Consider the following 26490-nt stretch of genomic DNA (forward strand, 5'->3'; position numbering starts at 1 on the left):
TGGTAATTTACATGCTATGCTGGAAGAGCCTACTTGAACAAAATAATGTAATTTTTTTGTTTTAGCTGTAGCGTAACACGTTTTCTCTTTCACTACTGCCAGGGTTTTATGGTGATAAGTAACTTAGATAATTTTTTAAATTACTGCAAGCAACAAAAGTGACAATAATGTCATACTTGTACAGTTTTCATATAAGTGACATTCAAGCTGTTCCTTAATTCTTAAAATTTTCCATCTGTTTTAAAAAAAAAAACAAAAGTGAGACATTAATACTCACTTACTTGGCAGAAGCAATGTTCCAGTCACATTTAATAAAACTAAATTATGTTTTGTCAATAAAAAACATTTATGGGGACTAATTGAACAAAATTCATTAGGTTATATAGTCATTTATGAATAACTGCATTGAGTAGCACAGCAGTCTGCATGGCAGAGTATGATGAAACAGCCACATATTTTAAGATGGTATCTTGAGCTATAATTCAGTAAATACTGAAATAATGAGTGCTTAAACAAACCAAATATTTTATTTCTCTGATTGCCTGTACCAAAATCAGAATAAAACTATTCCAAATTAAGAAAATATATAGATGGCAATTCTTACTGTATAAGAAACTTCCAGTACATGTGGCATACATTGTAGACATGTAGTGGTAGTATTGGTTAAACTGGTAAGACACATTTCCTAGGTGCTTTGGATTAATTATATGTGTAAGTGTTTCTATAGAAAGATTCTGTACCCATCTGTCTTAAATTACTATTGATCACTAGATAAAAGATGTACATGTTTCTTTTGACATGATATATTGCAGTTCTGAAAATGTGCTAGAAAGTTGTCCATGGATTTGAATGTGGGGTGGTTTTTTTTGTGTTTTATTGGAAAATAACTGGGACTTCAAAGCGGCTTTAAAGTCGCTATTCAAAACTTCATTATTTGTGTTATCATGGTAGTAGTGTATGGCTTCATCTGTGACCAGTAGCCCATGCATGTTGTATCTAGCACAAAATTCAGGAACTTTGTAGTTTTGTGTTCAGAAGAAGAATAACATTTTCCATTTTAGACAAACTCCTGTAGGTTCTTAGGTTGGCTTCACATTTCATTCATTTTGAACTGTGGAAAGCGATCGTATCTTTTGTCTATAAGCAAAAAGGAGACACAAAAGGATGAATGTTACCCCCACTGAAAGTGGAGCTCCAGCCGATTTAAGAGCGTGAACTGTGACTGCATTGTTGAGGGCAGTGCTTGGCTTGTTATACCCAAGCTAAGAAGAAGCCAGTATTTAGAATAAAAGGGTGAATAATGCATAAAAATTCAGTTAGAGGTAAAGCATTGTATCCACACTTTAATATTACTAGTATTTATAATTAATTTTGAAAGTATTAAAATAGATTGCAGTGGATTTTTTACATGGATTTATAATTTAAAGAGTTGTCTAATGTTTCAGAATACAATTCTTGCATTTGAAAGAGGAAAATATATGCAGAAATAGTCTTACCAAATTTTAGCCTTATGTGCTCTCCTGAAACATATTGAGAATGTGTATATATAACTGTGAGATAGATTAACCATTTCTTTTTGTACAAATGCCATAATGAATGGCCTCTTAAAATCAGTATTCTTCTGTTTGCAAGACAACAAATCAAAGCACAAATTCACACTGTAGTCATTTTACTTGTAGTGTGCATTAGAAATGAAGCCACACTAAGTCATACTTAACTGCCCACAGACAACTAACCCTGAAGAAGGGGCAAGTCTTTTTCTTCTTCTGTCTTTTTTATTATTATTTATATCTCTTTGTCTGTTTGGAACAGCCATGCTGTTATGACTAATAAAGCTTTTGTATTTGGCAAATGGGATGCAGTAATCAGCAGTTCTTGGCTTGTGAGTGAAAAATCTGCCGAGCAGAGCACATAAAGCCAATATAACCTTTCAAATATATGCCTGTAAATAAAATTCTTCCTCATGCTTCTGTCACCTGTACAGTAATTCATCTATCCTTCCTACATCTTCACTTCTAATGGTATTATTTCTGATTACAGTGTTTTTTGATCAGTAGCATGATAAGCAAATATTGCCTGAACAGCTTTTAATTTAAAAAGACAGATATAAGAATATAGGGACCAGCAGTGAAGTCAGCATCTTCGTGCTATCTAACAGCCAATTGAAAAATTTGGTTTATTTTAATTATATTTAGCTTAATATCCCCCCAGTATATGTTTTATCACTAAGATTCCATAGTTAGTGAATCTTAGTTCTTGCATATTTTCTACAGAGAATCACTCAATATATTAAACAATTATTTAAAACAATTCTTTTTGTTTAGTGCAATTTTACAATTTTACAAAGTTACCAAAATTCTGACGTTAATTGAACCAGACTCAAACAAATGAAAAGTTTTAGTGGGTCTGCTGGAAGATGTCAAGTAATTTATTTTTGTTTGTACTTTAAGTAGATACATAATAACCAATGCACCAAATAAAGCTGCAGCATTAGCAAGTTATTAAAACTAATTGGTAAGGGTTTACGAAAAATACATGGGGCAGTGAGAAAATTTGCTGCTACTTCAGTGCTGTGGTTAAGCAGTTTGCACAACTGCGTTCTCAGCCTCTGCAAAGCTGAGAGATAGGATTAATAGATCCTTAACTACTTAATTACCGCCATTATTTAAGTTACCTAAAAGAAAACTGCTCAGATCTTGTGCATGCAGGGAGTATTAGCTGCTGCTGTACTAACTGGGTAGGTGTGCCCAGTGGAATTTTGTTGGGGCTCACAGATGCTCTAAAGGAGTAGCTCCTGGTATCATCCTCTAACGTTCACTCAAGCTCATATGACCATTGAGCAAGTTGTGGCTTTACTGCAGTGTTGGTGAAACACTGAATGCTGGTGTATACAAGAGATTTCTACCCCTTCCCACCTTTCTCAAAAAAAAAAAAAAAAAAAGGAACAGCTTTGTTTCTGTAGGTTTGTGACTTGTAGCTCTCTGGTGGCATGGGCTGTGACATCCCAGGCGCAGTAATGGTCTCTGCCATGGCTGTCACTTGGGTCTGGGAAAGTATGCATCCTACTATCCTGCAGATCCACATTCTCAGCTTTATTCTCTCACTTGCTTCATGATAAAATGAAGGTGTAATTAGGACTAATTTAGCTAATCATAATGAGCTGGAGGTGGTCCCATCTGCCCTTCCCCCTGAAAACCTGTGATACATGAGTGCAATCGTTGTGAGAGTGAAGGGGGAGCTTGGTGTGTGCTGTCTGCAGATGAAGATCCTTGGAAACCAGGTTTGTCCTTTTTCTGTTATTCACAGTCAAAAAGTCAAAATCTCCATTTTAATGAAGACATTTCAAAGAACAGACGGGTTGAGAAAGATATTGTATTTCTTTACATGCTCCTTCCTCTTAAACATGGAAGAAGCCTTAGGCTATAAATTAAAGTGTTTTACCCTCTGTAGTTGATCTCAGGCTGCCCACTTGCCGTGAGGAGTTAAAGTTTAAAAAAAAAAAAGGAATTGTAAATGGCTTGACAGTTTCATGTTTTTCAGTCTGTGGTTATCTTTTGTCCCCCTCATGTCCTGTTTTTGTCAATATTTTTCTTTCACCTAGGAACTATAGCAAGTGGGAGGAAAAGTAACTTGAAAGAATGTAGTTATGCCAGAGATGCGTTTTCATGTGGGAACATTCATAATCCCTTCATGTAAATGACATTCACTATGGAAACAGTAAGAGCTCTTAGGAGCAGAAGGGTCATCCTGTGTTCCATAGGAAACACTGATTTACTTATCTCCCTTCCTGGAAAGGGCACACGTGTGCTGGGGCTGGGGGAGGCTTTGGCCAGGCTGCTGTGCAGGGCTGCAGGGGAGAGGTGGGGGGACCCTGGGCAGCTTTTGCGGGAGCAGCTCGGGCAGTGCTGTGGTTGGAGTTGTGTGGTTTCATGAGCATGGTTGGAAATGGAGCCACCTTAGTGGATAGGTGTATTTTGCAATTTTAATTTTGCCTGGTAGAATGTTGTTTTCTTTTTTCTTTCCTTAAGTCATTGGGTTCTCAGGTATTCTTCAGTCTTAGTGAGTTTCTGTGCAGCAGCTGGGGTCACAGGTGATGCTCATCATTTTGCTGGCTGGATTCCAGAATGTTTCCTGGAGACCACTTTCCTTTACCTAGAGCAAGAAGAGATGTAGATTTCTGTGATTTCAATAGCTTTATATTTGTGAGCTTTGTTGACAAGTCTTGTAAAATTTAAAATTGTTTTGCAATGTTTGTTAGTATCTCTACCACATTCTTAAAAATTAATTGTCTGCTTGAATAGTGTTTCCCAATCAACTTGAATTATTGATGTTTTGGTCCTTAGTGGAAGAGCAGTGGTACTTTTCCTCCCACACCACAGCCTCTTCAAACCCCTGTTTAATGAGTTGTACTCCAGTACCTATGATAGAATTATAACACACACACACAAAAAAAAAAAAAAAAAAAAAAAAAATTATGGCTTATTGAGTGGGGCTAAAAATGGGAAGTGGGAAACCTGTGTGTAAGTTCAGGTTTTCAGAAATTGGTGCTGTGTGGATGTAATCAGTATTTGCTGTTTGGAAGGTAAAACTGCTAGTAGCCATTGCAAGATAAATACTTTCCTAGACAGAAATGCAAAATTTAGTATACTATTTAAATATTTGAAAATAGTTAGATTAATGTATTTTTTAATTTTAGTTATCTTAAGCTGTTCTTAGACACGATGTGTTTTGCAAATATTTTCAAAAGTTAAATAAAGAACAACAAAGTTTTACCAATCCTAAGTAAATATCTGCTCATGAATGTGTATATACATGAGTACACATATGTCTGGGTCTTTATTAAAATGCTACTTATTTAAAAATAAAAAGTGTCCAGTTTATTTTTTTTTTTGTGAAAAAACTTGTGAGATGAGGAGAAGCAATGTGTGTCCAGAGTCATGGATGATGGTTGCTGCTAGCCAGGAAGAGCCTGATTTCTTTCATGCGGCTCTAAGCCAGCTGGTATACAGCTACATGTTCTAGTTAGTAAATAACACTGTGGAAAAGCTAAAAAAATGTATTTATTTAGGTGTTGTAAAATAATACTGTTGTAGTCAATTTGTTTTTTATTTTGGAGACAAGAAATCATTGGCATGAAATCTCTAGCTGTTGAAAATTTCCACTGTGCTTGCTCCAGGATCTTCTTGTACATTACGGTAGTCTTGGACTAGATACTTTTATTTTTAAAAACCTAAAAACCTGCTATTTTAAGGTCAAAAATGTCAAATCACCTTTGGACTGAAGAGATAATAAAATAAAACTGAGTAACTTCTGGAGAGTATGTTGATAACCAAGCAGTGTTGGGTGAAGTGTTCTGTCATGTCACGTCTCTGTCTGTCGCTTATTACGTATCTGAGAAGATGGACCTTTAGGTTGACTTGCTTTTCTCCTGTATTTTCATCTGTATTATTAATCCTCCTGTCTTGCTATTATTCTTCCAGAAATAAGATCTTAGTTCAGCCCAATAGTGACCTGTAAGTAAACTGTACACTTATTACTGTCACAAACTCTCCTGGATTTGATTTTTAAACAAATTCCCAGAATGGGCAATGAATGTGTTGAAATTGTGGTCAGCTTTTTTTTAATCAATATTATTATTATGTCACATTAGCCACTTCTAGAATGTTGCAATGGCAGTGTGAGATCATCAGCCATTTATAGAAAATGATTACTTGCAGCATGGCAAATGTTACAAAATATTTGTGTGTGGTTAAGAGATGCAGACATACATCTCATTGCACATTGTGTGTAGCACCGAGTCTGTCTGTCTCCACATTTAATACTGTTTTGACTCAATTGTTCAGAGTTTTGTGGACTCTGATGTAGATTGGTGGGGGATGCAAAAGCAAGTAGTTGCAGTCCCTGTAGCGTGCAGTTGTGTCCTGGAGAGGACTGAGTTCTGCACATTGGGTTATGGGCAGCTTGAAGGAAATGGGATTGCTCTCAGGTGTTTCATGCGAGCAGGTCTTTGCCTCCTCTGTGCGGTGCCGTGTGTTTTCTGCTCCCTGCTCGCCCGGGTGTTTTCTGCTCCCTGCTCGCCCGGGTGTTTTCTGCTCCCTGCTCGCCCGTGTGTTTTCTGCTCCCTGCTCGCCCGGGTGTTTTCCGCTCCCTGCTCCCCGCTGTCCGCGCTCCTGCGCTGCTCCGGGCGGAGCCGCCCGCTCTGCGGGGCCGCTGCGCTCGGCCGGCCCTTCCCATCTGCTCCTTTCCCCGGCGCCCTGCCCAGGGGCTTTCCCGCTTCCTCAGTGCTCCGAAACACCTGCGGGGAATGCCGGCTTCCCGCTCTGCCTGCTCACTTGCCGTTTTATTTTTTTCCCTCTTTTTTTTTTTTTCCCTCTTTTTTTTTTTTTTTTTTTTTAATTCCTTTTTTTCCCCGGCCCCATGGTGTGACTCTCACTGATTTCTGGTGAGTAGCTGGCAGCACGAGGGAGTCAGCCTGATGGTGATGATGATTTCATTGTGCATCTGATTTGCAATCTATTGCAGAAGTGCCTGTAATGCTGACTGCTGTTATTTAGTGTTAGGATTTTAAAATATTAGAGTACATAGAGCACAAGTTAAATCAAAGTGGCTTGCTGAACATGTGTGTAAATTGCATTGTTTTGTGAGCATTAAGGTTTGGCACTATATGGTATCTTTAGGCAAGATGTGAAATCCGGTGATCTAGATTAAATTTGGAGTTTTTGAGATTGCTGAACAAGAAACTGGTAAAATGGCATGAATTCTCTTAACAGGGACAGCTTCTCTTAAATTTGCTTTCTATCTGTTTAGCTGTCAGCCATTCTGTCACTGAAGGCTTAAAGCTATATTCATGAAAACAAGAGTTTTCTGGATTTCAAAGAAAATGCTATTTTTGTTAAAAGTAGCAATCAGAGCAAAAGGTTAGACTGTCATCAAAGTGTCTGTAAAAATATGCTTAAGACCCTGTTCTGTTCTTGGCTGTTGGAAGAGACGATGACTTGTAAATTGCCTTTCATAAAAGTGAGTTTGATTTAAGGTATTAATAAAATCTAAATTTGTGCATTCTGGCTGTGGGGACTGAAGATTTTAATTTAGTGAAATGCCAGAACAATTTTTTTGTGCTCAGTTTGATGAGTGTTGTGTGAGAATTCCATCTTACTAAATTAGGGCAGACATATATATTACAGTGTTTACAAACTGTTATGATTACAACCTGTTAAATTTCATATTTAATATTCAGTCATCTTTGAGCAAAAAAGTCACCTCATTTTTGTCTCAGCACTGTTGAATTCTTGTGTTAAAATAGATTAAATTGCAAATGTTAATCTAAGTAACTGTTGAAAGTTGTGACCTGGATTTGAAATAGCCATGAGACTATCACAGCAGCAGTAAATCTTCCAGAACATGTAAGGCTGACACATGGTGGGGATATGTCTGATGTGAGAATTAGAGTGCGGGTGCAGTAATAAGGAATAGCCTGAAAAGAAAATAGTGTGCCAACATAATTTTATTCTAAAACAAAAAAAAAACCAAACAAACAAAAAAAGTGACATTTTCACTTTAATATAAAGCTGTGCTTTTAAAGGTAGCACACAGTAACTTAATAAAAACTTATTTTAAAATGGCAATCTAAAATTCAAGCTGTATTTAAGAAAGACTATTTGTGGCACTGAGGCACCTGGATCTTAATCCTCATGTGCTTCCTCTGGCAACAGCGATTCCGATCTTTGAAATATGGATGGGAATTTTGGGTGCAGATATCAGCCTAAAGAAACCATCAGTTTGAGGAAAAGTAGATACTAAGTATAATTCCCTTTTGTTTTATATTTTTTCCTATTTTCCGTTAATGACTGCTTTTCTCTCAGCTAAGCCTGGCCTCAGCCTTAGTTCTGGGTTCTTTTAAAGCCTGCTATCATCAAAAGGCCCTGAGTGTTAGTTGTCAAGCACTGGCATTGCTGGAATCTTTTATTATCTTATTGCTTTGATTTTTCTTCATCTCTCTTAAAATGTGTCAAATAAGAATGTGGGCGATGTCAGAAGAATATGATAATTGTAATTTTTAAAGCAATATTTTGATTTAAAAATGTTAAAACAATCCCGTTCAAGCAAATCTTGATGTTAATCAGGGGACATTAATTAGTAATTAAACCTAGCATATTAAATAATTTCTACATATATTTGATCCAGTTTGCTGTTCTTTTCTATAAATGAATATTTTTATACAAATTTATTCTTTCATGAAGGGAAGAAATTATCTTGCAGATACTGGTCTACATGTCCAACAACAGAATTATCTTGGGGCACTATAAAAAGGTTTCTAAAACATACCAGTATAGTAGGGCTTATGCAGTGAGAGCCTGAAATACTTTACCTCTCTGTTTTTTTTAAAAGCTAGAATATGACTTTGTTCATTTCCTTCACTCCAGAGAAGGGTGATTGGCAGGCTCTGGCATTCGGCTGTCCACAGCTGAACTGCAGGGCTTGAGTTGCTTTGGCAGGGCTGCAAGTAAAAGTTTGTGCCGCTTTTGCCAACTGTGTTCTTGGCTCAAGCTGATGTTACACGTCTCTCGACTCCAAAGCGTGCTCTTTTGCCAAATTCTACCTAAAAATGTATGCTGGAATTCCTAATTAAATAAACCCCCTGATATTTATTTAACTCCTTGGAAAGGCAGGCATTTTTCACGGTACATGCTGCTTTGGTAGAAAGACAAATAAAAATTTCAAAAGCCCAAGGTGGATTAGAAAGTTGTAACTGCTATTAGGAGAGAAATTTTCTTTTGCAAACAGATTAGTAGCTTTGGTTTTTTTTTTAAGTAGTGAAATTACGTTACTTTACCAGGTTCTTACCTGAAATTCTTTGTATATATACATTTTTCTTGTTTAGTTCTCAAGTATTTTGAAAATTGTCGTGCTGCACAGGATAATAGCAGTCCGTGTATAATTTCCTTGGGTTTTCCAGCTCGATAGCATTATAGCTGCCTTATTGCTGCCGTAAGCTGAAGGTACCAGTTGAACGATAAAGGTGTAATTTATGCCAAACCAGTCTGGAAGCTTTTTCAGAAGACTGATAGCAACTGCTTTTATACATATTGCTGTGTAAAATGCTTATTAATGTTAGCAGATGTTGCACTTTAATCCCCCAGAATGATTGTTTGGTAGCAGCAGGAGATTTATTAAGCTTGAGTTGTGTGAAATTGTGTGTGCATAAGCTGCTATTTAGATTGTAAAAATGCCATTGAAAACTGTAAAAAAGTTCTAACTGTAATTGGCAGAGAGGTATTAGCTGTTTTAAAAGAAGTATATGTGTACCACTGGCCCTTTTGCTATAACCTCTTTATCATTTATCTTCTTGTATTAATGTCACTGAATTATTAATTCATGAGCAGGGTTGGATAGGGTGAAGGCACTATTTAAATGTGTGGCACATGTATCCTTATCGCTGGAGACATGAAAAGAGTCATTTTGTGTTATCTGTAAAATGGAAAGGACATTTAAAAATTTCATTTACGGTAATCCACTTCACTTCCCAGTAAAACACCTAGATTATTGCTACTATAATATAATGTTCTTATTAAAATTTTGTAATCTTTCCACTCTCTCTCTTATAAATACTGTTGATAGACAAATGTAGACTAATTTTTTTTCTTTAGTTGCACATACAGTTCATGAACTGCAACAGAACATATGAAGAGCAGGGTTTTAATAAAAAACAATTCTCTTTAATTTCTAGTAAAAGAATACAAAACAAAAAATCCAAAATGTATTTATAATCATGAAAGGCTAAATAAATTATCATCTAAAATGATAAACTAATTAAAGAAAAATAGGATATTTTCCAAAGTAACAGTGTCATTGTCACATTGAGCCATCAAGAGCTATATTATTTAAAAGAAATTGTAAATGTGTGGTTTGGTCTGCTTGATGAAACTACAGAATATCAGAGGTCACATTGCTGCTAAAAAATGTGTTAAAAATGTATCTTAAATTTCATCTGTGCTGTACGGATGATTAAAAAAATTAAAATGTACAGGAAATATAATGTTTTCAGTCACTTCAATGGAACAAGTTCATTCTCTTGAATACTTTAGAAAGTGTTCATTCTTCTTAAAAATTCTTTGCATGAAAGCAATTTCAGGATACTTTGTCCTCAAGTGCTCGCAGTGGCTGGCATAGCAGTGCTGGAGATAACTCATATTCCATTTTGTTTAATATTTAAAAGATATCACTTCACACTTCCCTTTTTACCATGCATGGAAGAGACCTTCACTGTTTCCACAATACATGGGGAGGTTTTCTGTTTTTTCTCTTCAGAAATTTCTCTGCAGAAGAGAAAATGTTATGTAGGCTGCTAGGGAGAAGAGTTTTAAACAGTGGTACATGCAAGTAGAAGGAGCCTTCCTTGCTGAATTGTAATTTAGAGTTCTTGCTTGTAACTTCTCAAAATTTAATCATTATAGTTTCCTGACTTAGACTTTCTACAAAAAGAATACTGAAATACAAAAAAATAACTGAAATAATTTCTATTTTTCTATTACAGTTTGAATAAATAAGAAAGCCCAGTTTTCCCCAACTGAAAGAATGTTGCAGCTCTGATGAATGACTGGTACTTATTCAGCTGTCTTGCATAGTTAAGAGTAGTCACCAGAATGTTCATTGCTTATTAAATTGTACAAGAAAATACTCTTAACTGCAGCACTCTTGCACTATCATACACCTTGGCAACGTGTATGTCCTTGCAGACCCCATCATCCAGTAAGAGCACTGAATCCTTTGTTTCATTGCAGAATAGGGCCCTTTCTGAATAGATCCTGTAGATTTATATGCCAAATTTATTGCACACATTTTTCACATCCTCAGTGATGTGCAAGCAGTAGATGTGTAATTCAGTGGTATGCTTGTGTGTAGGCACAAGGGAGAGAGTGGTGTGTGCAGTGCTGTCATAGAGGGCTTCTCACCCTTGAGTTTGTGTCTTGAATGTGTGTATGAGAAAAGCCAGTTACAAGAGGAGAAAACCAGGGAGTCTGATTTTTATTTCACGATTTTAGAGTTTTCAGCCTTCTAAGTGCTACTGGTATGTAAAAGGGTGAACATGAAAGATGTGTCTTCTGGCACTGCCTGCTTTTTTTTGTGCTTAGGAAGTCCACACAGAAGTTCTCCAAAGGCTTACGTAAATTCAGTGGGATTTCTGCCTCTAAGTCATACTTGCCTGGAGAATCTCTTGTATGCTTAGAAAGCAGTTAAAGACTTCTTCCCTTCTTCTGTTGTCAGAATTAAAAATTTTGTTGTGGCTCATGGCCAAGTATGGGATGGTAGCACACAGCACTTCCCAGGTTTCTATGAAAGACGTGAGCCACTACCTTTTAATAACTAAATGGTTTGTAAAATCCAGGTTTATGGGATTATTCCTGGAAGTTTGTTTGGTGGCGGTGATTTTTAGTGGAACTAAAATGTGGTCTTCTAAATGTCCTGACCATCAGGCTGCTGGAAATAAAACAGTCTGATCATTATAACATTAATAATGCTTCAGAGAAAAGAAACAAAGCTAGGAATAATGTAAAAAGGGGTTATTTGAAAGAAGAAAAAAAAAAAAGCTTAAGTACAGCATGTTTTAAAACTTGGTTAAAACCATGCATTATTGAAATGGTCTTTCATAAAATGCATTGAGCACATGATGGAAGAAGAAATATTTAAAGCTTCCTTTCCCCTGGTCTCTCTATATAGTCACAGATTTTTCACATTTCTTTGCATGCTCATCTGATGTATTTTATCCTAGATTATCTCATTGCTCCCAAGAAAACCCTTTTGGTAGTATTGATAACCTAATATATGACAGATTTTGGTCATTATTATTTCATTTAGTGGTCATATGTATAGACCAAGAGGGAATCTGAATATTGATTTTACTGAATGGCTAGTAACAATGATTTATGAGTCACAGATTCAGAGCAGTGAGCCAAACACAGCAGAGATTATATCTTAGGTGCCACCATTGATTTTGATTCATATTTCACTGCACAATGATTAGGCCATGGTCTCACAGATGTTAATGTTAGAAAAATATTCCTCTCTTAGCAAAGATCTGCCCAAAGTACACTCAGTGCATATATATGACTACATATATGCCCACTGCTTCCAACTTTAAAATGGTAAATATTTTTCAATTGGTGATAAAGAGAGGTATCTCTCTGATAATAAAAGGTTTTGATATAATTTTTTTAAATAATCAAAAGTGATTTTACTGCACACTCAAGCTTGTTCCTGAAACTGGAACTATATAATTTATATTGAATACAGACCACTTAATAAGTACAACTGATAGGAAATAGATGCTTTAAAATGAATGTTAAACTAGCAGCTTCATGAATTTTTTTTATAATATTCCTTGGCACGTGCCCAGAAAAGAAGTTTTCAGTGCAGTAATTTCCAGGGAATTGTTGCTACCAAACTGAGGTTTGTGCTTGAATATCAAATGCCGAGGCTGCAGCACAGCCATCCCCCAGGAGGTCCAGTGTGTTGGGGCTGTATAGCCCCCATTAACCCAGTTATGGTATGGATAAAAGTGCTGTATGTGCATGATAAAAATATGTTCTTGTCTGCTCTTGCCTGTAACTTGATTTTATTTTGGAAGTTAGTAACATGTGGGTGTTTTGCTGGCTCTGTGCTGGTGTGTGGAGTTGTCTAACTTCAGCATCAGCTGTGAAAGACAGAATCATAGTAGAGTTTGGGTTGGAAGGAACCTTAAATTATCATCTAGCTCCAACCCCCCTTCCATGGCCAAGGACACATGCTGCCAGACCAGGTTGCCCAAAGCCCCATACAACCTGGTCTTAAAACACTTTCATGGAGGTGGCATCAGCAACCCTGTTCCAGCACCTCACCACTCTCACAGTGAAGAGAAGCTTCCAAACATCTACTCTAGTTTTACTCTCTTTCAGTTAAATCTATTCCCCTTTGTCCTATCACTGCAGACCCTTGTAAAAAGTCCCTTTCCAGCTCTCATGTCTCCCTTTAGGTAGTAGAAAGCTACTGTAAGGTCTGCCCAGAACCTTCTCCAGGCTGAACAGCCCCAGCTCTCTCAGCCTGTCTGCATAGGAAAGGTGCCCCCAGCCCTCTGATCATCTTTGTGACCTCCTCCAAAAGGTCCACATAATTCATATCTTGGCGGCCCCAGAGCTGAATTCTGTACTCTGTATCAGAGCTCATGTCCCTCCCTAAGCCCAGGGCCTAGTGACCATAAAGCAGATCAGGTGTGTTGAAATCCTTGCAGTCAATTAGAGAAATGCCATGTCGCTTCACATGTTCCGACGTGTCTGACCACAGTCCTAGGACTTAGTTCTGTTTGTTTTGTTTTTCGGTCTACTTCCACTTCAAACAAGTTCTCAGCTGTGAAAAACAGTGGAGAAGAAGGAAGAAAAAAAAAAAGCTCAGCTAAGTGGCATAACAGCTTTGAGAAATACGGGCCTCTGCAAAGCCTTGTCAAGGCTGTCAACAAACAGTTTCCTGTCTTACAAGACTGCTATGTCTTTGGCTGATGATAGTCTAGTGATTTTTTTTTTTTTCCAAGGGAAAGAAATGAGATCTTTAATATAAATAGATCATTTTGAGGATTTCTCTTCTGTGAAAAGTTTGAAAAGCCTTTGAATTTTCTTCAGCTGTTAGAATTGCTTCTTTAGGTTTGTCATATGGTTCTCAGTGCTTTTGTAAAGATACTCATTATTTTCTTGTTTATTTTTGATGTTCATAAAATCTGTCCTACATAGGTTTGAAAATGAGAGCTATTTGTTTTGCAGTTTAATGAAGAGAATGGCAAACAGCCTCAGACTGTGCCTCTGGTGTCCACAGTGATCAGCATATTTAACATGCTCAGCATGACACTGAGATATTACAGCTGATAACAGTTGTAATTGACTTACAGCATCCCTTTAGCTCCCCCTTCTTTGGATGGTGGGGATTTATCTTTGAGTCCCCAGGAAGCTGTAATGACACAGAGGGCAGAAGTGGTAGAAAGGTTTTACCTGCACTGCTTTTGTCGAGGTGGTCTCATGTAGCAGTATGGTGTGGACTCAGGTGAAATACAGGGAATTTGCAATCAGGATTGAGCGATACACCCTGTCCACCCCTACCCCACCTTGATTCTGAGCATTTATCAAAGGCAAAAAGAGAAATTCAGGCTTGGCAAAAGGAGAGTGCCTGGAGCCAAAAAAAGCCATTCTTATTAGCACTAGCAAAGGTTTACTTTGCTGGCTTATTGAATGAAATCTCCCTTGAGTGTCCAGGCTTTATCCTGTGTTAACAAGGGGCAGAGCTGGCTTGTTGGGAATGGACTGCTGTGTAACGTGTCTGTAAAACACAAGAGTGAGGCCAAGCTGAATTAGAGTCCTGATGAAGAAGGAAAATCTTTGTCTTTTCCTCTCAAATCGTATTTATTTTCTCTGTGAATGATTGTGGTAGACCACTGTGGTGCTGGGGACTGATGGACTAAATTGTGATGTTCCACTGATAAAAAAGTGTCAGTGCACTGTTTAGTGTCATGTCTTGCATAGGTAGATTGGATATTTTGAATGATCCATTACACTGAAGAGCTGGGAACTCAGGCTGGGGTGGGTGTTTCTGAGGTCTTTGTCAATTTTGGGGTATGCATTTATTGCTCACTGTTTCAGGCATTCATCAGGCATTAGCATGTAACTTCAGATCACAATTCAGCTGAATGCATTGAAGTAATTTTTTTGTAGCAAGATTGGATGACCTTGGTCAAGTCTAGTTCTTACTGTATTATTCCCTTCTCTCATACTGTATTCTTTCCATGTAACTTGTGAAGGAATGTTTTGGGTTAGAAATCCAATGTTCAAGGTGACAATTAATAGGGACTGTTGAATACAGAAGTGTAGATAAGACTCCCTGCTACCTTTTGAGCATTAAATTGCTTTAATAAAAAGTATTTTTAAGCCATTTTTAGATGGATCAGAGTTAGCCTTTCCTTTCACCTTGCAGTATGCAGCTGGTTTCATTGCAGCAGATCAGGCATTGGTTGTTTATCATAGGCAATAGAAGGATGCTTACTAGATCAACAGTCTTGATTGTTGTCAGGATTTTTTTGTAAGGTCTCATAGCTAAAACTCATAACCAGATTTTCTACAATCTGGTACTGTAGCACTAATGTGGCATTATTAATGTAAATCAATTTTTGAATTAGCATATTGAAAACTTAGGAATAACTCGTGTTGAATACATCTGAAGATATGTTCGATGTTGAAAACTAGAGCTGGATCTCATTGCAGATAATGTAAAAAATGGTAGCTCTTGGATTATAAACAGTATTAGTCTCATTTGAGGATTTTACTAATACGGCTTAGAAAGTTTTACTAATCACACTTCACTAATTAAATTCTTGTGTTACAGATTATAGTAAGTTTAACTTTTTGCTTGTTTTAAACTGGGAAAGCCTCATGATGGGAAAGCATGTGGACGCATGATTTCTCAGGAGACTAAGTAGTCTATTACATTGTATGAATATATATCTATTCACCCTTGCCTTCTCTGCCCCCTCCTTTCCTCTGCAGAATGGCTCATATATATTACAGAATTACTCAGTTTCATAAACTGGGTTATGAAAGGCAGTGGGGATGCTGCATGTGTGGCAATGTAGATCACACAGGATTTATAAGAAGGACTGCCTGGTCCTGCTAGTTCCTTGGCATGTATAAGCTGTGCAGCTATGCCTGATGTTCCTTACCTCTGTGTGTCTCATCATCTCAAAAGCTAGTACAAATTCTGTTTCTGTAAAAGGGACGTTAAAGCTTCACTGAGGCTGCAAGTGCTCTGCGGTGTTTCTAAAATGATTTGGAAAATTAAGCACTATAAAATACATCAGCATTAGTCTGAATGACTTTTAGCTAACAGCCTTGCTTAGCTAGAAAGTTCTCTGTGTTCTCCTTTGTCTTAATTGCCTTAAAAGCTGGACAGAACAGGAGGGAAAAGGCAGCTTTTGAGCATGCTGTGTCAGTTGTCCGGAAGCACTTAAAAGACCCTTTTTTGGCTTTTGAAAATAAAACCTTGGGAAGGTTAAACAGAGTAGAGTTGGGACATGACAGTCCTTTAGAGGTCTTTCTCTTCAAAGATAAAAGTATTTCAAGGAGCATGCTTGGAGCAGCTTTCTCTTATCTCTGGGGTGCTCTTGAGCAATGTTGTGGGGAGAGGGATGGCCAGCAGTGGCATGTATTCTGCAGCGGTCGTGTTCTGTCTCTGAGAAGTTTCAGAAGCACAGAAGAACAAGGAAGCAAGGCGGGAGCACTGAGATATTTGGGACTTGGAGCACAGCTTATGAATACAGTATGAAGAGATGCCCAGTACCTTTGCAGTGTTACAGGTTTGAACATTAGCCTTTCTATTCCTGATGTAGCCTTCTTTGACAGTGCATATGAGAAGAATCTTAACAAGGTGAACCACCCTACTTCCAGAAGGGGGTTGTGTTTTTGTTTTTTTTTTCCTGTGGGAGATTGCAGTATGGCCCAGAGGTAGGGATTTAAGTTACAAGTGAAATTTTCTGGGCAGCTTTTATTTGCACTCTGAAATTCATGCAAGATTTCGCTCTAGGGAGTTTCTCTTTGCCCCACCCACAGGCTGAAGCAGTCAGTGATGCAGAGAAAATGTTTATTAAGGTCTGAGGGGAAATAACTTACTTGTGCAGGACAGCCACTCACTGTGGTCTCCTTTTTCTGTTTACAGAGAAGTAACCTAATACATCTTTTCCTGCTTCTACTCATTTGGTTTGGGATTTGTTGTTGTTGTGAGATGCCACCGACAGTCTCTGTATCACTGATAGATGGATGGTCAGAAGGATGTGGCTGACAGCAGAGTCTTTAGTCCGAGTGCTCTCTGGCTCCAGCTCATGTCTGGATGCCTTTCTCAGGTTTAGCTTTTGTTATGCTGATGCTTAGTTGGAACTGCACGTTCTTCACGGAGATTCTCGAATACAGAGGCTCCATTAAAATTTGTTTGCTGTGAACATACTAACTTGTTCAAAAGAAAAGAAGCAAACCCAAATCCAATTGCATCAGTTTTCAAACAGTTTCATTTTTTCTTGCATTTTTAGATAGGCTATAGCAATCTAAAGAGAACAATATATTGCACAAAACACTTAAAATTGTTCTTTAAAGTGCTTGAAATTTTTTCTTATTTGACTAGTTTGTGCTGGTTTTGGTATTTCAAAGGCATCAATATATTTTCAGAAACTAGGTCCTTAAAAAAGTGACTAAGTCAGTTCAGAAGGTCAAGAACTCAGTTGAGAAAAAAAACCAAAATGTTTGGCATACATTTTGCAACTATTTCCTAGGGAGATGCTGGGTCTTGCCGCAAGTGATGCTTTGATTATTGGTTTTATTTTTGACATAACTCTTTCTTCCCTGCTCCAATTTAAAAAGGCCCACAAGGAAGCAATGACTGAGGATGATAAAGCACGGGGATGTCACTATCCAGTTGAAGCTGAAGAAAGATACCTCAAAACCTGAGAGTGCAGTGATATGTTACAGAAATAATGATAAAAGTAGAGTCTCAGGAAGTCCACATCTTCTGGACAGACTGGGAATAATCAGAAGGCTGATTTAATTTCACTTTTAGCCATTATTATTCATCATCTATTCTCCTGGATTATTCTGATTGCTTACTGAAATTATGCTGAATAGTCTGTAGTATGTGTGGAATAGTTTTATGATTTTTCCCTTGGGTGCTACAGGTGAAAAATTAATCCAAACTCTTCCCAAGGTTCCAGCTGAACTATCTCCAGGGCTTTTTTTGTAGAGATCATGGTGGCAATTTTTTCTTCTTAACTCAGCAGGAGCTCCTATGCAATTTTAATTTCTGCTGAATGCAGTGCATCCTTTGTGGACATTTAGATTTATTCTCTTTTAGTTAAGAAAAGAGTCTCAGCCCAGTGTAAAAGATCTAGAGCTGGAATGTGACTGTGTCTTCATAACCACTTCAGGTCCTCCTGTCTCACCATCGAAATTCAGGTCACACCTTGTACCTCAGGGCACAAGAGTGTGTGTCAGGGAGAGCCACACTCTGCCTGTCCTGCACTCCCTTTGCTGTTGCCTGCTTCTTGTTGAAATATGTATGAAAAAAAAGTACCTGTGACTGAAGAGCACCTATCTGTAGTTGGAAACTGGAGAAAGGGTTCATTTTTATGGATCAATAATAAAATCATATGGTCTCAGATGTCAGTTTCCTTTAATTTCCCTGTGTGAGGAATCACAAACACACTTGGGTTGTGAGAGGGATGTCTCCAGTTCTTTTAAAGAGGAGCCAAGTAAAGAAACCTGCTTGGCTATGTAATAATCTCCACAGATACACTGCTTTCATTGAGAGCCAGAGAAATTGTTCCATCATGTTTTCTGTTAATTCTTCTCTTTCTCTCCTTGTGGGAAAAAAATAGTGTCAGTTTTGTTGCTTGTGTGCTCAGGGAACAAACTTTATCATTGATTATGATTAATATTTCTACTTCTAAAAATGACCAACATTTAATAGAATTTCTGTATCTGGTATTTTGTGCTCTTCATCCTTTCCACTTCTCCTTACCAAAAGGGTAAATGTATTTTTAAAGCCCTTAACATGCTCTAGTACTCATAAGAATCGTAAGTGGCCCTTAGATCCTGCCACTTAAATTTTTACACAGTCATTGTTACATGGTTTTAAAGTAACATTAATTTCAGATATCTCAGCAATATGTCCACACAGTCCTGTTCGTCTGTCCTGGAAAGACCAAGCCAATGTGACACCAGGCTCAGCCCTTTGCATCCATGGTTGCTGCAGTGTTCAGTGCTCTCCAGAGTTGTTTCACATCTGTAATATGTAGAGCCAGCTTTTTACTTAAAAATAATCTGTTCTTTTATGGATGTTGATTTTTCTCTAGCTTCCCAAACTCTAGTAGTCAGGGCTGAAGCATGACCTAACTTCACACAGTGAGATATGGAAGAGGATGTGTGTAGTTACTCAGCTGGCTGGTGAGAGAATAGAGTCATTAGCAAAAGGGAGCACTCTGCTGTCAAATCTTCTACCACAGCCACTGCACTCTATCACTGTAATTATATTTTTCAAATGCAAATGATAGCTTGAAGAATTCTTCCTTTGGTACATTGTTCACAGGAGCAGTTCAATTCGTATTTCTCAGTAGGAGACAAATCTTGTGTGAGGCTAAGGACAGAAGAAGGTCTCATCCGTTGTTTATTCCCTTTTCTCTGAAGATGTTTATTGTGTAGAAATACAGCTAACTGTGCAGTCATATGAAGAAGCTGCCTCACCAAACAGGGTGTTTTGTCAGCAAAGCAGCTGTTACTGCCTCTCTCGTCCAAGGAGAGCAATCTTTGTGCAGCATGACAAGAATGCCAGAACCATGGCAGGGAGCAGACCTGCTCAGCCTTCCTGCTGCAAGGAGTTTCTGTTGTTTTCAGCCACTCCATGTTTCAAATCCCCAAGAAATATATATATATAATATATAGTGCATATATATATTATAATATATAGTGCCATAGATTTCATTTTACTGTGGTTCTTTGAGGTAGAGAAATGCAGGTTGTGTCATATTTGTGGAGTCAGAAAAGCTTAGCCAACTCATCTGCAGGTCCAGTTTCTTATATTCAGTGCAAATGTTCTCCTGTTGGTTTTTTTCTTGTGTCTTAGTGCAAATACATCAGTAACACTCATGCTTTCAACTGGCATTATGCTTAGTGATGATTGACCTTGAGAGATTAAATCCCAGAACCCTGCCAAATTCCCAGCTACAGTGCAGTGCAGGCATGCTCTCAGTTTTTACTAAAAATTTCCATCTTCGTGTGAAGTAAAATTTGGTATTCCAAATTATTGGTGTTCAGGTACTGATAGAATTTTTTTTCTCCTTTTCTTCCAGATCCTATGCTACTCCAGGTATGAAGATGAATAATGCAGGCCACTGGTTTCGATGATGCTGGGCTTTTATAACTGGATTCATTAAGGAATACAAAGAAAATTCTTACAGGGATCAATAATGGTGTCTTCTGGCTGCAGAATGCAAAGTTTTTGGTTTCTGCTCATTATCAGCTTCCTGCAGTGTACTGAAGGTAAGCTTTAGTTTATTTTTTACTTGGGTTTTCAGATGAGTTAAATGGACTGTACAATTAATTTCTGTTAGATAACTTGAAGTTTGAGGATGACAAACTAAATGTAGTATATTCTAGGTTTAATTTATAAGACTCAATTGTCCGTTTTTAATGTAGAAAAGAAAATAGTTTCTTTTAGGTTTCATAGTGTCATATATTGAAATTGAAATGCAATGTTCAGGCAAGTGAAGTATTAATAGTCTTGATGGATAGGTGCCTTATTTTTGGATTCTTCCTGTATATCCTTCCTTTTCTATTCTAATTGCACAACCATTTAGAAGAAATGTATGGATATGTTAAATGTGATATAAAACAACTAAATGAAATACCCATTTTACTTTTCTGATTTCCCTCACTGAAAATGAAATGGCAAACACTTCATTAAGATTAGTGCTATGCAAGTTAAATTCCAGGAAATAAAATTCAAAAGTTCATACAGAAATAGCATCTACTTGAAAATATTTTTGCTCTTTTTAGAGAACGGAAAAATACTTCACTGCTATCAAATGTGTTTAAAATAGCTGTTAAAGAGATGAGGAAGGAAAAAGATTTTTTAAGAAGTTGCATTATCTAGTCTTTATCTGTTTTTTTTTTTTCATAAACTATACTTCATCCAGTTAGTCTGTCTCCACAGCTGTTCTTGTGGCCCTTTTAACAAACAGAGAAACACGAATGAGAAGGAAAACATGACTTCTGAATTCCTAATTGCAAATATTCGTATAGAGCTTGAGATTGGTTTTGGGTGTAAGCATTTTGATTGACTAGATTGCAGGTGAAAAGATTGGTTTAGTAATAGAATAGCATCTCCATGCCATCTCACATTATTCAGTAATTGTTGTATAATATGCAGACTCCCTTGCTGCATCTTTGTCATGATCTCACCAGTTTTTAAAGCAGATATGCACGTTACTCTGTCAAAATTCCCTGAATTTTAAGGTCAGATTTTCAGAAATACTTCTGGAAAGCTATCCTGCCTCCCCTTCTCTTTCTTCCTAAATTTGCGCAAGTAAAAAGGAACTATTATATACATAAAAAGTCCCTAAAATTTCAAATATTTTCTGCAGCCTTCCATGCTCACTGCATCATTTCCTAAGCTTTCTTTGCAGCCTTGCACAGATCAGGCCGTGCTGGCAGACGAGCTTTGCTGAGATGGGTTGTTCATCTGCACGTGTGAACATCCACATCTCAGGGAGTGCGTGCTCCGAGTCCTCATGGCTGTTCCTGAGCTTGGGGAAGTCTCATTTCACTTAAATAGCTTCCACAGTCAGTTTCCCATCCCTCCCCTCCTTCTTAAATGTTGCCAGGGTGTAGTTGAAAACTGGCATTTCCCAGAGCAGATCTGAGATGGTTCCATGCTTGGTAGGACTCCTGACCTGGGAGCTGCTGTCCGGACTGGGACTTGGCTGTAATCTTACTTGTACAGGACAGTAAGTACAAACAGCTGGAAGATAAAATGCTTTCCAGCCTCCTTCATAGGTAAGAAAGGTGGATTAGGAGATTTGAGTTATAAACTTTATGACTGGCTGGTTTGGTAATAACTGGTGCTAATTATGAATGCACTTACATTGCAAAAGTGGTTGCACTAGGTGAAACGTAAGGTGTAAGAAGTAGAGACATCGATTTATGGGGTTTTTTCTGAAGTTTTAAAACACTAAGGTTTTTAAAAAAATATTACTATTGCAATTGTTTCAGATCTCTCTACTTAATGCATTTTACAAACATTCAGGTGCTTGCAGTTTAATGCTGTGTGATGGTTGAAAACATTTGAAAGTAAAAAGGAAAAGCGGACTAACAACTTTCTGTGGTTTGGTTACAGTTGCAAACAGCAGGCTGTAAAGCATGTTTTATCTGCTGAGTTTGGAAAGGAAAAAGTCAACTGAGAACTTCTGCAGATTGAATTTTTGCCATTTGCGGAAAGTTAATTTTCATTGTCATCTGTAATATTTCAAGTTCATTTTATTCTGTCCCTGTTTTTCTTGCTTTTAGTAGCCAGTAGCAATCTTTTGATGCTTCAGTTGTGAATTTACTTTTTTAAAGTCTATACAAGAGCTGCTTTTTCAGCTAAAAGAAACAGGGAAGGAAATTGGGAACAGATAACAGAATCATGCCAAATTAATTGTAAATTCTTAAAATAAATGAAATACCGTGGCTCTGTATACTGGAAATGAATATTAATAAAGAGTTGGCTTCCAGCCACAGAAGAAAAATGAATACTGCATTATTACACTTTCTCACAAAATTACATTGCCTTCTGCTTCAGTAATAAGAGATGCCAAGTATAACATGCTTTAGTAGCACTTCATGCCTGGAAGTATGAACATGAACAAAGGTTAAAATAAGAGCATCTAACTTTTGCTAGAAATAAGAAAATCTTTAATTCTCTTGCTTGGAACGTATTTTTTTTTAATAGAAATCTGATGTGTATATGAAGGTTGTTGCAGTTACTGGGAGAGATAAAACCTGGCTGAATTCCCTGCTGTTTCATTTTAATGTTTCTGTACAGTTTAATGGAGAGGAAGGGGAAATGATCCTGGGTGTGGACAAGTGATTCATTTATTCATCTAATGAAACATTTTCCAATCAAGAAAAGGCTTTATAACTCTCGCACTCTCACAGCCTTAACTTTACCTCACCAGGGAATTAGCAAGCAGGCACAGTTATACGAAGGCTGTAATTTTCTTTTAGTGTTGCCTATCCAAACAGGAATCGTATCTTCAGATAAGAAGGTCTTGGTTTTGCGCTTTTTTTTTCCCTGGCTATGTAGTCCAGATGGGATTGCTTTTGAAACAATCCATTCCTTCAGGTAAAATGCACCTGGAACAGACAAGTGCTGACAGCTGTACAGGAAAACCACACTGAGTTATTAGACACTGCTGGTACATCTGATCAACAAGAAGTCAATATTGTTGTGTTTGTTGTTACTGTCATCAACAGCAAGCATTGCAGCCCTAAATGAGGAAGAGACAAGAGGCTGTAAAGGGGAATGAAAAGCTCAAGTCATAAACTGGAGTATTACTAATCTTATTTCTGAAAGTTATTTTTCCGTCCTTTTTTCTAGCACGTTTTATATAGGCATGTCTTTCAAACTACGGTTCTATTGCAAAGGCAGACTCAAGGGACTGCCTTGGGAAGGAGTTTGGCTCAGCCTTGGGCAGGTGCCCGTGGCAGGCCTGGCCTGGGGACCTGGGGCAGAGCAGAGCTCCCTCTGCACTGAGCCCAATTTATGTGCCAGAGCCCGTGTCTGTCCCATGTCCTTGTCTGTCCCACCCCATGTCTGTCCCATGTCCTTGTCTGTCCCACCCCGTGTCTGTCCCACACCATCAGGAGGGGCTTCCTGCTCAGTCCCATGTAGCTTTGCTTACCTCTTTCCTACAAATTCTAGGAAGTTAATTACTTTTGACACCACCTCTTTTTTTCCCCTTATTTTTTCTTCCCTTCCTAATTAGGTGAAATCATCTAACAAGTTAAAAATTATCTGAGAAAATACAGAAAGCCAGTGAGTGAGATCACACACGTCTTGTTTCCATAGCAAAGCAGAGTAGAATGCATATTATGTGTATTATTGGTTTCTCTTCAAGCAAGTTAAGACAGATACACTAATATGCATATGAAAAAAAGATGTCAGAGTTAAACATTCTGGTGTAGATTGGTTTTTGGACAGTGCAAGTTTCGGTATTTTAAGCTTTATCTTGCTTACAAAGCCCACCTTTTTGACTAGCTTTTGATGCTGCTTGTTTTTATTCTTTTCTGCTGCTTGAAAAGCACAAGTGCCTTGGAAGCGCTGAAATAATTTTCTTTGCTAACATTCTATTTTAACTAAGGTTTAATACAATTTAAATCCATTTTATTATGAATTATTATCTATGCTTTCTCCAAAGGAAGAAGCCTCATGCTTTCATTATCTATTTAATTCTGTTCTCCTAAATGGAATTAATGTTATTTAAAGAAATCCAGCTTGTCTTTGCTTCTGAATGTTTGTTTTAATGAGCATTACACTAAAAAGGATATATTCCTGTAAATTCCAGCTATGCCAGCCAAAGAGCTGAGTGCTGAGCTGGAAGCAGTTCTAAGTGCATATTCAATGTTAGTGCATTTACTAAAGAAAATACTAAATACAGATAACGTACTTTGGGCCACCACAAAGATATTTGCTATTTTAGGGTATTACTCCAGCTCTTCAGCTTCCTGTGAAGCCACTCAGACATGGAGTGTCGAAGGCACATGACCCAGGTACTGAGCAAACTGTAAAAGCATGTCAGCTTTCCTGCATGCTTACTAGGAGTAATAGTAGGACTTTGTCCAGGATAAAAATTATAAAACACTTGTATCATGGCCTTGAGTAGAAATCAACTTCTGTTAATTAGTGGATGTAGGTTCTGCAAGGAGTGAAATGCATTATGGAATCACACCAGAGCAAAGAGGAGCACTGATTTAATTTCTAGCCATGGAATTTATCACAGTGAGGGCTCTGTCAAGCCCCCAGTTAGCAGGAACCACTTGGTTTACAGAGGTTGCAAAGCATCCATAAGCACACCCACTGTGCTAAGCCAGACTGGTATTGCCCACTCTTTGGAGGATCACTCTAATAAGCTTAATGCTTTCTTTATTCATATCATATATACCTGATATGGCTTAGGATTCTTTAGCAATTTTTTTTTCTTAATTGGTTAATGCAGATTAATCAGTTAATTCAGAATTTTTCTGAAGAAAGCAACTGCTGCTCTGGGTCATTTTTTTTCTGTCATGAAACATCATGCCATTTTTCAGTGCATACTTTTTCTGGGACATCTCCCTTTCCTTTTCTGAGGGAGGGCCAACATATCATCTAAAGAGATGATATCTAAAGACCAAACTTCTTCATAAAGAAGAATGTCTGTTAAGCTTTTCAACTGCATTTCCAAAAAAGAGACTGACGGACTGCCCAAAAAATCCAGAGATACTTTAACATGCTGGCAGTGTTTATATATTTGTATATATATTCCTGGAGTACTGTGGTCTGCAGGATTCTACGCTGTAACATTACATTTTTGAAACCAAAACAATGCCATCACTATTTCAAAATGTGGAAGAACCATGTAGAAGGATGCATGAAGAACCATTTTAAATACAGTACTTACATTTAAATTAAAATTTGCTGGGAAGTATTAGTGTAAGAATCTTACAATTTAAGCAAAGAAATGAATATAAATGCATAATTACTCTGAGATGAGTAATAATATTACTATTTTGATATGCTATCTTCTCAGTTACTGAAAAACATTGTCCTTTATGAGGGGAGATTTTGCATATTCTTGGGCTCTGTGTTCAGAAGAAGAAACATGTAATGTGTAAAATGATGGAAGTGCAGTGTGTTGTGGTAAGGGCAGGTGCTGTATTTTTAGAGCCCGCTCAGCTGCTGCTGGAGTTTGCTGTCTTTAGTTGCTGTAACCTTGGTGGGTCTCAGAGTGTGGGGTGAGCTGTGCTGATGACCAGTGCAGTGAGGGGGTTTGTTTAACCTTCAGCTGACCTGCACCAACATCATTGCCTAAGGGGCTTTTATTTGTTAAATGTAAATCTGGGAATATTTTAGATTAGTTTATTATGATAAGGGAACCTTTGCAGGAATACAGTAGTAGAATTTGGACATGTCTTTTAAAAAGAAAATAGGTTTTATTAGTATTCTATACTAAATAGAGAAAAACATTTTTAATTGAGTTGTGTTTTAAAAATCTTTAATTATTTTTCATCTTCTGTTTTTTGTCAAGTGGAAGAATGCTGCTTGTCTTAGTAACAAGGTTTTTTTATATAGTTTTAACATTTTTTTATATTGTACTTTCAAGTCATAAGTAAAATATAAGTATAACTGCCTGAAGCATCTGATATCAATGAATGCTTCAGCACTGGTTTTCTTACTGTATTTAGTGTCCTTATGATCAGATTATAAAAATTATTATAAAGTATAATGATTTTAGGTTTAATATTTGTTGCCAAGTTCTCCAAGCACAAAATGGGTTTTATATTTGCAAGCAGATCCATTGATGCTCATGGTCTGCCTCTGTGAGTAAAAGGCACAGAAAGTCATAGTCTGTGCTAATTGTATATTGCATGGATGGATGTGTTGGTAGCAAGAAGCTTATGCAAGATAAGGGCACTACAGAAAAATTACTTACACAAACAGCTCTAAAATGTGTTTCATGTATGTGCCCACTTCCATGTTTGTGCTAGTGTTCCAAATTGTGTTACATGAGGAAAAGGAGATAAAACTATTCACAGAGAGAAATTCTTAGCTTGTCATCCATACTCTCATCATAAAGGCACTTCAGAGTATAGGAGCTCCTAACAATGGCAAAGATGCACTTGAAAATTATCTGACCTTTAGTGGTGG

At 37.5% G+C, this 26490-nt stretch overlaps 1 protein-coding gene across 26 annotated transcripts in view; it reads left to right on the forward strand.

Annotated features, from left to right (window-relative positions):
- Nucleotides 1–26490, forward strand: part of ADGRL2 (adhesion G protein-coupled receptor L2) — a 386134-nt gene that overhangs the window by 242096 nt on the left and 117548 nt on the right. For 25 of the 26 annotated variants that reach the window (XM_085586380.1, XM_085586371.1, XM_085586370.1 and 22 more), the window contains one exon: nt 19898–20087. In XM_085586380.1, coding sequence (XP_085442506.1) covers nt 20015–20087 — 73 coding nt within the window. In that variant the 5' untranslated portion in view covers nt 19898–20014. Of the gene's footprint in view, nt 1–3304; nt 6443–19897; nt 20088–26490 lie in introns of those variants that run through there. The other variant, XM_085586374.1, reaches the window with a different exon arrangement.

Source organism: Lonchura striata, chromosome 8 (genome assembly GCF_050655825.1).
Source record: "Lonchura striata isolate lonStrDom1 chromosome 8, ASM5065582v1, whole genome shotgun sequence".
Taxonomy (NCBI): Eukaryota; Metazoa; Chordata; class Aves; order Passeriformes; family Estrildidae; genus Lonchura; species Lonchura striata.